General features: G+C 40.1%; 1 protein-coding gene across 2 annotated transcripts; it reads right to left on the bottom strand.

Moving 5' to 3' along the window:
- Positions 1-1,134: 1,134 nt before the first annotated feature.
- Positions 1,135-11,267, bottom strand: LOC124881310 (troponin I, fast skeletal muscle-like). 2 transcript variants are annotated; one of them, XM_047386867.1, is made up of 7 exons: positions 11,166-11,267; positions 10,006-10,038; positions 9,533-9,569; positions 2,870-2,998; positions 1,930-2,019; positions 1,624-1,797; positions 1,135-1,528 (listed from the first exon to the last, which is right to left on the bottom strand). In XM_047386867.1, exons 2-7 carry the CDS (start codon positions 10,011-10,013, stop codon positions 1,451-1,453), a joined length of 516 nt encoding a protein of 171 aa, XP_047242823.1. In that variant the 5' UTR covers positions 10,014-10,038; positions 11,166-11,267; the 3' UTR covers positions 1,135-1,450. The 2 variants fall into 2 exon arrangements, with proteins under 2 accessions (XP_047242823.1, XP_047242832.1); XM_047386876.1 differs by having other exon boundaries at positions 11,170-11,243.
- Between the last annotated feature and the right edge of the window lie 295 nt (positions 11,268-11,562).

Here is an 11,562-nt window from a genome sequence, read left to right as displayed (position 1 = left end):
ATGGTTTGGGCAGCACTCTGTTGACAGTGTGTGGCTGAGGGGATCGTTAAAGTAACTCTACACTAAGAAACATTTTAAGCTTATGACCTTCAACAACTTTGCTCTCCTAAATATGAAAAATCAAAGATAATTTACAGCATGGTTGGAATCAGAATTAAGTTCTTTAAATTTATTTTAAACAAAGTTACGCCCCTATGCTGAGCTTAATGTTGTCCTCCAGACCGATGATTAACCTGAAGGTTAGCTGATTATTTTTTTCTAAGTTTTTGACTGTATTTTATAGCCTGCTAAGTAAATGTTTACTTTTTAGCACTAAAAGAGTAAGAAAAAATAATGATGGAGGACATGGAATCTTGCAACACTTAAGCCAAATAATTTCAGTGATGAGTCCTGGAACGCTGTACCAACATTCTCTCTTCAGCTTCCTGAACCTAGCACAGATCATTCTTTATTATTGGAGCACTTTCCTCAACATGATACCAATGATAAAAGGTAGTTAAACTTGTTGTATCCTATTATACTTATCATTTGTAATTTAATAAGTTTGATTCTGGTTTTAAAAAAATTACAGTGAGTTCAATTAATAAAGGTGTAGGTGTTACAACATGTTACTGTGCTGTGTTGAATATTTTGCTGAGGTGAAATTCATGACTGGTTTATAACAGAAAAAAATACAATCTTTCTGACACTGTTGTAGTTATGAGCAAACAGAAAGTGTGGTTTTCCTGTTGGATGCAGAGAGAAACTGGTTATTCAGTCTTCTTCCTAACTAACATGCCTTGTAAAAAAAAATAGAAGATGAAATGTTGGCTTTCACGGAATTTGCTATAACAAGATCTCTTTGAGTTAAATGTTTAATGCATGAGACAAATCTTACAAAAAAACTTAAATCTGTTCTGTAAATTCAGCCACTGATGCTAATGTCTCATTTTTTGCATTGTTGTGCATCACTGAGTTTAAAGAAAATATATCTTGTGGCTTTTAAAGTATAAACCAGTACAAATTTACAATATTTAAAAAAATATTGGGACCTGTAAATTGTGAAAGTGAATATTAGCAATGAGATAAAGCTGAAATTTACTGTACAAAATGAGAGGTAGTTAGAAATGCAAATAAAAGGCATCTTTACCCATCTAAACCACTGCATTATATTTATTATTTTATCCGATGTTGAGTGAGGAACATATGAGGGACAATATTGTGTTTAGTATCTCGGACAAGGACACTTTCACTGGAAAAGTTGGGGATTCAATGACCAGTCATCCAACAGATGGTCAGCTACTTTACTTTCTGAGCTAATGCTGCTTTAGGCACTATACAAATGCACAATAACAAAAGCAGGCTGAAACACACTTATTTTATGAAACACAAGATAATTCAATGTAGAATGTCAGACATTTCAAAAATGTTTGAACAGCCCAGAGCAACTGGAGGAGTAGAGTTCAGTTCTTTAAGCACTCTCAAACATCTTCTTTCTGTCCGCTTTGTCCTCAATGTTCTTACGCCAGTCACCAACTGCCTCTGTGGGCTGAAGCACACAGACATTGTCCACTGTTAGTGAAATGCAGCACATTCTCCTGACAACAAACCTCAGGTCCAATCTTCCATTAACAAAACCCTCACCTCTTCTTTGCTCTCTTTCTTGACCTGCTTCAGGTTGGCCCTCAGGTCCATATTAACCGTGTGTTTGGAGCCCAGCAGAGCCTTCAGCATAGCATCAGCAGACATACGCACTTTCTTCAGGGCTGGTTTCTTTACTCCAGCGAGGTCCACTACTTTGATCTTGAGGTCTTCAATCTGAGAGCAATAAAGCAGTTTCAAACTGAGACTAAAGCGAAACCTTTTTTTTTCTCCATGCAGAATGCTTCCAGCATAAAATACACAATGGTTACCATTCCAACATCATGACTAAAAAAAATGCATATCTACCTCTTTATCACTCTTGCCAAGTTTGGCCTCCAAGTCATATCTCTCCTCATCCACAACGTCAATGAGAGCATGTAACTTTTTGCAGGTTTCCTTGTAGTAATTGAAAAGTGATGGTTAGATATTGGGATCAACTCATGGATGCTTTAGAAAGCAGACAATGATGGGGTTTCAAGTTGAAATCCAAAAGATCTCAAAATGAAATACAAGCAAACAAATGAGCAAAACTAAATTAAACTTTGGCTAAGATTCATGCAGTCCAACTAACCTGGAATTAATTAACATGCAGAGATTCTGCTAGAGCAAAAGCTAACTTTCTTATGCCACGTTTCCATGGGCTCTACTTTGGCTGGCTCCACTCCACTCAGTCTGTTTTCTGACCCTTTCCATTTCTGGCTTTTCCGGCCCGGTATGGGTTTCATAGTCCCTGCTGATCAACAGGTCCCATCGAGGCTGAGCAGGGCTGAAATGTGACTTGAACAGACTGCTGTTCACTGATTGGCCATGAGCGTGGTCAGCCGACTGTCAGTGAAACAGCGAAATGAGAACGTGTGGAGAGAATGATTTCAGATTTTACTGCACACCGCGGTCCTGGAAAAAGCTCAAATAACTCAAGAGCAACTACAAAAATGTTCTACAATGGCCGGAGCTGGTCTAACTGAAAGCTATGGTGGGGTTTGAAATTACGGATGCCTTCTATGGCCATTGTCCTGCGAGTTGTGGACAGAAGGGTGGTCTGGACTCCGCCAACCTCACTGTTTGAAGAGGACATTATGTGCGACGGTGAGTGTTTGCACAGCACAAGATGCTGAAAGTCCCACCTTCAGCTGTCAATGGAAACATAACAGGTTTCATACTGAGTAGAGCGAGATAGAGTGGAGGGGAGCCGTGAATGAGAAAAGAGGCATTAGACCATTGTGTCCTGAAGCTGCAGTGCTCTCACCATGAGGGAAGCCTGATCTCCACTAAGGTTTGGTGCAGGACATTTCTCAGCCATGTAGGCCTCCTTGGCTTCAGCAACTTCCTTTTTTTCCTTCTCAAGCCAGGTTGCTGCCACAGAGAGAACTAAACTCTATAGAAAAGACAACAATTTAAACTTAGTGAAAAAATCATTTTAATTCACCAGGTTTTTAGTCTTTATTAAAGACTTCCCTCTATGAGAACAAACATATCCCTCAAATAGTATTTATTAAATAATGAATAAATGTCTTCTTTGTGCTAAGATAGTCATGAGAATTACAAACAAGACTAAAGTCATGGTGAATAAATTCTAAGCATAGTTGCCTCAGTTGTATGAAGTCAATGTATGAAGATTCTAACAATGTTTTCCACCAAACGCATCAGCTGAACAAATATGGAGCTACAATGAAAATGTTTGCAAAAACTCAAGAACTCCCCAAAAAGCATACATCTGCACACAATTTATCAAACCCTAAACGTTAAAGAGCATTTATCATACATAATATGACAACTTTTCCTTTTTTCTTTTTTAATCGTGAGCCTGTGGCTCACAACAGTTAATTAATTTTCAAGGGAAAATTTTGAGAAATTAAATACATATTTCTACATATGAAAGAAAAAAGAGTCCACAACAAAAAAATATATATCAAAGAGGGGTGACTGAAACTCTGAACTCAGGCACAATGACATATTTGCATAAGATGTTGTAAAAGACTCCAGCTGAATTTAATTTCATAAACTCAAGATTTATGTGACATTTTATCTAGTCAGGAGGAGGAAGTTACTAGAAAAGTTACCTGAAAGTAGTTGCTTGGAGACTTAATAAATCTATGAAAGGATTTAAAGGCTATCTGTTGCAGCTCCAGGCTGCCTGCATTGCACCATTGTGACTCAAAACTACCTGTGATATTATAATTAGTTAGTTAGACATTGTAAGGCTGCTATCTGCTAAGCAACACAAGCCCTTTCAAAATTCATCAGTGTAGCAAAACATACCTACATGGAAAAATTATAGGGGTACCTCCCTGATACTTGAAATACAAGCGACTCCCCAACTGCTCCAAGATGCACCATTTTGAACAACCTACTCACTCATCTATGCCAGAATCCTGTAAAGTCATTTTAGCTAAATATTACCATTATTTCCCAGAGACTAAAAGAAAAACCTGTCATGCTTGGCCTGAACACTCCCAGTTGTATCTAGATACTCACTTCCAACCTAAAAAATTATGCTCAGTCCACAGTGTAAAAAATCTCTAACTGTTGTAGATGCAGATGGCTGTGGGCAGGAAGGATCTCCTGTAGCGCTCCGTCTTACAGCAAATCTAAAGAAACCTCTGACTGAAGACACTCTGTTGGTGTACAACAGTGTCATGAAGAGGATGCTCAGGGTTCTCCATAATGTTCTTCAGTTTATGAATAATCCTTCGTTGCACAATGATCTCCAGAGGGTCCAGAGGAGTCCCCAGAACAGAGCCAGTCTTCTTCAGAATCAGAATCAGAATCAGAAAAGCTTTATTGCCAAGTACGTTTTTGGACATACAAGGAATTTGTTTTGGCGTAGTCGGTGCAATACAGTACAAATTAAACAGTATAAACATATCTACAATATAATATAAATATAAGTGCACAGTTTTAAGTGAGTGAGAGTAAATATAGAGCAGTATAAGATGCAAGAGCAATACAACAGTGCAGGTGATCATTGTGCAAGTAAAGCAGTGCAAGTAAGCAGGAGTCCAAGCTGAGCGTTAATGTAACGCATAGAGTTACAGGTTACAGGTGTCCTGTCAGCAAAAAAAGGGGGGGGGTGGGGGAAAGGGGGAATGTCAGGGTGGTTTCCGGGCTTTGTTAACCAGGCTGGTGGCAGATGGGAAAAAACTGTTCTTGTGGCGTGAGGTTTTGGTCCGGATGGACCGCAGCCTCCTGCCAGAGGGGAGAGTCTCAAAGAGTCTGTGACCGGGGTGGGAGGGATCAGCCAGAATCTTCCCTGCCCGCTTCAGGGTCCTGGAGGTGTACAGTTCCTGGAGCGACAGTAGACTGCAGCCAATCACCTTCTCAGCAGACCGAATGACACGCTGCAGCCTGCCCTTATCCTTGGCTGTAGCAGCGGCGTACCAGATGGTGATGGAGGAGGTGAGGATGGACTCAATGATGGCTGTGTAGAAGTGCACCATCATAGTCTTTGGCAGGTTGAATTTCTTCAGCTGCCGCAGGAAGAACATCCTCTGCTGGGCTTTCTTGATGAGGGAGCTGATGTTTGGCTCCCACTTGAGATCCTGGGAGATGATGGTTCCCAGGAAGCGGAAAGATTCCACAGTGTCAATTGTGGAGTCACAGAGGGTGATGGGGGCAGGTGGGGCTGGGTTCTGCCTGAAGTTCACAACCATCTCCACTGTCTTTAGAGCGTTGAGCTCAAGGCTGTTCTGGCTGCACCAGTCCAACAGATGGTCCACTTCCCATCTGTACGCGGACTCGTCACCATCAGAGATGAGTCCGATCAGGGTGGTGTCGTCCGCAAACTTCAGAAGCTTGACAGACTGGTGACTGGAGGTGCAGCTGTTGGTGTACAGGGAGAAGAGCAGAGGAGAGAGAACACAGCCTTGGGGGGAACCGGTGCTGATGGTCAGGGAGTCAGAGACGTGCTTCCCCAGCCTCACGCGCTGCTTCCTGTCAGACAGGAAGTCAGTGATCCACCTGCAGGTGGAGTCGGGCACACTCAGCTGGGAGAGCTTCTCCTGTAGCAGAACTGGGACGATGGTGTTGAAGGCAGAGCTGAAATCCACAAACAGGATCCTGGCATAGGTTCCTGTGGAGTCCAGGTGCCGGAGGATGAAGTGAAGCTTTATTAGCTTGTTGAGCTTTTTTAAGTCCCTGGCTCTGATGCTGCTACCCCAGCAGATGATGGCAGAAGAGATCACACTCTCTACAACAGACTTATAGAAGATGTGCAGTATCTTGCTGCAAATACTGAAGGACCTAAGCTTCCTCAAGAAGTACAGTCTGCTCTGTACCTTCTTGTAGATGGCTTCATTGTTGCATCTCCACTCCAGTCTGTTGTCCAGGGGAATGCCGAGGTATTTATACTCCTCCACCACCTCCACTTTTTCTCCCATGATGGAAATAGAGTTTGACTTATTCTTGTATCTCTTGATATCTACAATCATCTCCTTTGTTTTAGTCACGTTCAAGATGAGATGATTGTTTCTACACCTTGCCACAAAGTAATCCACCAGCTCCCTGTACTCAAGAGCATTTATGAAATAATGAATAAATTACTTCATAATTTTGAACTTTAAAACATAATACTTATTTTGAAAAAAGATATTATCCTTCCATCCTGACAAAAGAAGTCAAAGAAAGCAGTGGCTTTCAGTCCTGGTCTTTAAGGTCCACTATCCCCTGATGTTTTAGATGTGGCTGAGCTCCAAAACATCTGACTCTTCCCCTCACCAAGTCAATAAGTGCTGCACCTGTTTCTCTTAGTCGGGTTTGTTGCAGCAGGGAAACACCTTAAACATGTGGGGTAGTGGGTCCTGAGGACCAGTATTGAGAACCACTGAAATAAACTACTTAAAAACTATTTATGAAAACTATTTATGAAATTGACACTCATGACTGTACAGGTCCTTCTCAAAATATTAGCATATTGTGATAAAGTTCATTATTTTCCATAATGTAATGATGAAAATTTAACATTCATATATTTTAGATTCATTGCACACTAACTGAAATATTTCAGGTATTTTATTGTCTTAATACGGATGATTTTGGCATATAGCTCATGAAAACCCAAAATTCCTATCTCACAAAATTAGCATATTATTAAAGGGTCTCTAAACGAGCTATGAACCTAATCATCTGAATCAACGAGTTAACTCTAAACACCTGCAAAAGATTCCTGAGGCCTTTAAAACTCCCAGCCTGGTTCATCACTCAAAACCCCAATCATGGGTAAGACTGCCGACCTGACTGCTGTCCAGAAGGCCACTATTGACACCCTCAAGCAAGAGGGTAAGACACAGAAAGACATTTCTGAACGAATAGGCTGTTCCCAGAGTGCTGTATCAAGGCACCTCAGTGGGAAGTCTGTGGGAAGGAAAAAGTGTGGCAGAAAACGCTGCACAACGAGAAGAGGTGACCGGACCCTGAGAAAGATTGTGGAGAAGGGCCGATTCCAGACCTTGGGGGACCTGCGGGAGCAGTGGACTGAGTCTGGAGTAGAAACATCCAGAGCCACCGTGCACAGACGTGTGCAGGAAATGGGCTACAGGTGCCGCATTCCCCAGGTCAAGCCACTTTTGAACCAGAAACAGCGGCAGAAGCACCTGACCTGGGCTACAGAGAAGCAGCACTGGACTGTTGCTCAGTGGTCCAAAGTACTTTTTTCGGATGAAAGCAAATTCTGCATGTCATTCGGAAATCAAGGTGCCAGAGTCTGGAGGAAGACTGGGGAGAAGGAAATGCCAAAATGCCAGAAGTCCAGTGTCAAGTACCCACAGTCAGTGATGGTCTGGGGTGCCGTGTCAGCTGCTGGTGTTGGTCCACTGTGTTTTATCAAGGGCAGGGTCAATGCAGCTAGCTATCAGGAGATTTTGGAGCACTTCATGCTTCCATCTGCTGAAAAGCTTTATGGAGATGAAGATTTCATTTTTCAGCACGATCTGGCACCTGCTCACAGTGCCAAAACCACTGGTAAATGGTTTACTGACCATGGTATCACTGTGCTCAATTGGCCTGCCAACTCTCCTGACCTGAACCCCATAGAGAATCTGTGGGATATTGTGAAGAAAACGTTGAGAGACTCAAGACCCAACACTCTGGATGAGCTAAAGGCTGCTATCGAAGCATCCTTGGCCTCCATAAGACCTCAGCAGTGCCACAGGTTGATTGCCTCCATGCCACGCCGCATTGAAGCAGTCATTTCTGCCAAAGGATTCCCGACCAAGTATTGAGTGCATAACTGTACATGATTATTTGAAGGTTGACGTTTTTTGTATTAAAAACACTTTTCTTTTATTGGTCGGATGAAATATGCTAATTTTGTGAGATAGGAATTTTGGGTTTTCATGAGCTGTATGCCAAAATCATCCGTATTAAGACAATAAAAGACCTGAAATATTTCAGTTAGTGTGCAATGACTCTAAAATATATTAATGTAAAATTTTCATCATTACATTATGGAAAATAATGAACTTTATCACCATATGCTAATATTTTGAGAAGGACCTGTATGTTGACATCTGACCTTTATATCAGGTTTGCTGAAACAAGGAAATACTAACCACACCGATATCAGATGGGGACCTGTAGTCTACAAAATGCACAACAAAAGCTAAAAAACTGTACGCCAGCTACATATTCCTGATTACCTTCTTTGTTCTAAGTCCAATGCAGAAAACTGCATCTCATCTTAAAATCTTTAAAATTATGTAATTAATATTACACTATGTTTCTGTTGCTAAATATAAGTCAGAAAACCCTGATGAAAAACCAAGAGTAGATGGAGGCACTAAAATACAACGTCAGGACGAGGCTGATGCTCAAAAGCAGGCCAAAATGTCATCTTGGATGATACTTGAGATTATTTTAAGAATGTCTAAAGATAGGCATTTAAACTAATTTAAATTAAAATACATTTAGAAAAGGTTGGAGAAACTGTACCCAGCATGGGTTCAGGTGAAAAAGAATGTCTCTTCCAACATTCCCACCTGGTATTTTGCCACAACATTTAGGACAAAAGCTGTGGGCACAGCATTTCATACAGTTTGTCCAGGATGAAAATTAATACACAGCAGCAAACTTGTCAGAAAAACCCATTCTATGTAAAGATGTGGACAAACATTTTGATTCAGAGCTAGAAACGATACAATTTTGTATTGCCCAATCATCCAGACTCCATTGCTACAGACAAAGTTATGCAACAAAATGCACGAATAAAATATATACAACGTCGCATAAGTTAAGATATTTTTTTGTCTAGTTTTTGCAAAGATTCTTCAAGTTTAGCCATACAGTTCAGGCTTTTTAGATGGCTGCTACAAAAAGACCAGGGTGCTGGCTCAGATTGGAGATATTTTAGTGTTCACAGAAAACAATTAACCGACAACAACTTATGAGGTGCAACTTCCAACAATGTAGAAGTTGAAATTGTGTCAAACAGTAATAACACCAGCTCAATGATACATTCTACAGACCTTTCAATGATAAATAAAGGGAAAAGCTGCTTCATCTACTCCTACCACTGAGTTATGGTTGCCCCTTCGCAGCCCACTCTCACAAAACAAGAGACAAAGTGTCTAACCCATCACAAACCTAGCTGCAAACTCAATCTAAATAAATTAATAGTCAACAAACTATAGATTGTCATTAAATTGATTGTAAGTAACCAGAAAAGGCACATCAAAACATGATTTAGTTTGTCTAAGAAACAGAGGCAGGTGGATGAAATATGTGACATTCTAGGATAGTTTTTCCTTACTGATTTAACAGAATAAAATTAGCATTAACAATGTTGTAATGTAGATAAGTAATGCAGTAATGCAATGAATGTATTGTACAGCAAGGACTTTGTCCTGAATCAGTTCAACACAGCAGGCAAACAGCAGACATCATGAATGCCCAACCCAATCAGCAGTAAGTGTTTTACTTTCAGGTGGTGCCTGCGGCTGGAAGTCATCTTCTTCCTGTGAGGAACACAAACAAAAGATGGTATCAAATGTAATGTGGAGCTGAGGAGAACCTGACTACAGTACAGCTCCAGAGATCTTTGGCTCTGTGATCAGACTCTGATTTCTGTCTCACATCAGTGCCATGCTTTCTACTTTCTTCATTGTTTAATGTTTTTGCTTTTTTCTCTCTTGTTCTTTCTTTGCTTCTATTCATTCATCTATTTTAAACCAATATTTACACCTGTTTCTTCTTTTTTTCTTGTGCTTTTTGGAAAGTGTAACAGCTGTGAAACTGTTGTTTTACCACAACTTTATAAGTGTTTAACCTTTAAAGCTTCTCAACAAATGTTTGTACATCATGCTTCTTTTTTCTCAGTAAAGTTGGATCAAACTTCTGAAAACAAACATCAATTATTCAGTGTACTAAAATCCATAGAGGAAGGTAACTTACTCAGACATGTTGGCAGTTTCTTTTGTTCACAGCCTGTTTGGAGAAGAAAAACAACAGAAGAAAAATAACCATCTCATCACACAAGAAGCCGTGCTGTGTCCCAAAGTTGCCTGTTAAAACCTTTAATGAGCAGCTGAGTGGTGATAGAGCTAAGTTTAGCGGTAAGCTCAAATGTCACAGCTGACGCAGGCAGTAGGATAAGCCAAATATCCGAAGGGAATTGACACTTAATTATTTTTGCAGAAAATAACTTCTCAAGTGAATGTGCTGCAACAGCATCTTTAGCAGCAGTAACTGAACCCAAACACATTCCCACCCACGCACACAAGGACTTAGAACCTACCAGAACAAGGTAGGAGATCCCCAATCAAATTCTACATTTACTGAAAACAATTTCCAGCTTAGCTGCTTTAGTCACAATTCTAACAAACAATAAATAGGTTCATTACTTTACTTGACAGGGAACCAATAAAACTTCAAAAATTTAAACAATTTGAAATCTCTTTAAAATGGCAATCCAAGTGAAAAGATTTTTTTTTTTTCTTTTCCTTGCTAATGGTTTAGCCTCCAGATCCTAAAACATCAGCATAGTTTACAGTGCTGCTTGTTTAGGAATCTATAAAAAATCCTTGTTGTTTTTAGGGACCTTCTGTTCTGTGTGAGACACAAGCATCTCCAGGACATTTCTTGATAGGTGGCATGTAATTTTGTTTCTGAAGAAAAACTAAAGCTTGTGCTTCAAATCTGAGCTCAAAAGACTAGAAAACTAGAAATTTCAATAGATTTCTGAACATTATTATTGCAAAACAGCCCAAAATTATTCAATGCACAATGCTGTATGACCAATGCAATCCTTAATATTTATTTTAGCAAATATGCACTAAGTGCTACAAATTCTAAGAAGTCAATATTTTAAAACAAAACTAAGCAAATTATACCTCCTTAGTTGAAATCTCAATGCCTCCCTGTTTAAACACAACCTCCTCAGATATTATGCACCAACTGGTACTCTCCCCTCAACAATGAATCACACCTTTCCTTCTGCATTGCTGAAGATCATCACCATACTACTTTACTTATTATCACCAGAGTCTGTATGCATATACAAACTTTACAAAGATATGATAAATGAAAGAGAAAGAAAAGCAGCCAAGTCTCACCTACAATGAAACAGAAAGCCAAGAAGGAGGACAGTGGAGGCAGTGGGAAGAAATCATCATCAGGGTGTATATATATGAGGCCTCTGATGTGAATGTGGAGCTGCTTTTTATGGAAATACAAGATCCTTAGTCCAATCAGCCAACAAGCTCCTGAAATATCACCATCCCCCCACCTTCATCTCATCAAGGAGGAGCCTCTATTCATTTTAGGATACTGCTGTAAGTGCCACTGGAATCCGACAAAGCGGAGGAAAAGGGGTAAATTAATGGTGATTCTCCTTCCCTGCAAAACAAACGGACATATATTTCAGGATATTCACAATGCACTGAGATTATTAGCTGAGGTTAAGAAGAAAATGGGACCACATCTAACTTTATCTTTTAGCTTACAAGACTG

Source organism: Girardinichthys multiradiatus, chromosome 2, assembly GCF_021462225.1.
Source record: "Girardinichthys multiradiatus isolate DD_20200921_A chromosome 2, DD_fGirMul_XY1, whole genome shotgun sequence".
Taxonomy (NCBI): domain Eukaryota; kingdom Metazoa; phylum Chordata; class Actinopteri; order Cyprinodontiformes; family Goodeidae; genus Girardinichthys; species Girardinichthys multiradiatus.
The sequence above is the reverse complement of the archived record's forward strand: the minus strand, read 5'-3'. Positions and strand labels throughout refer to the sequence as shown.

Excerpts from the sequence above, each read along its gene's own strand:
- LOC124881310 (XM_047386867.1), bottom strand. Across the intron at positions 2,020-2,869 it reads GAGATCAGGCTTCCCTCATG|GAAACCTGCAAAAAGTTACA; the intron begins GTGAGAGCACTG and ends AATTACTACAAG. Across the intron at positions 1,798-1,929 it reads TTGGCAAGAGTGATAAAGAG|ATTGAAGACCTCAAGATCAA; the intron begins GTAGATATGCAT and ends TATTGCTCTCAG.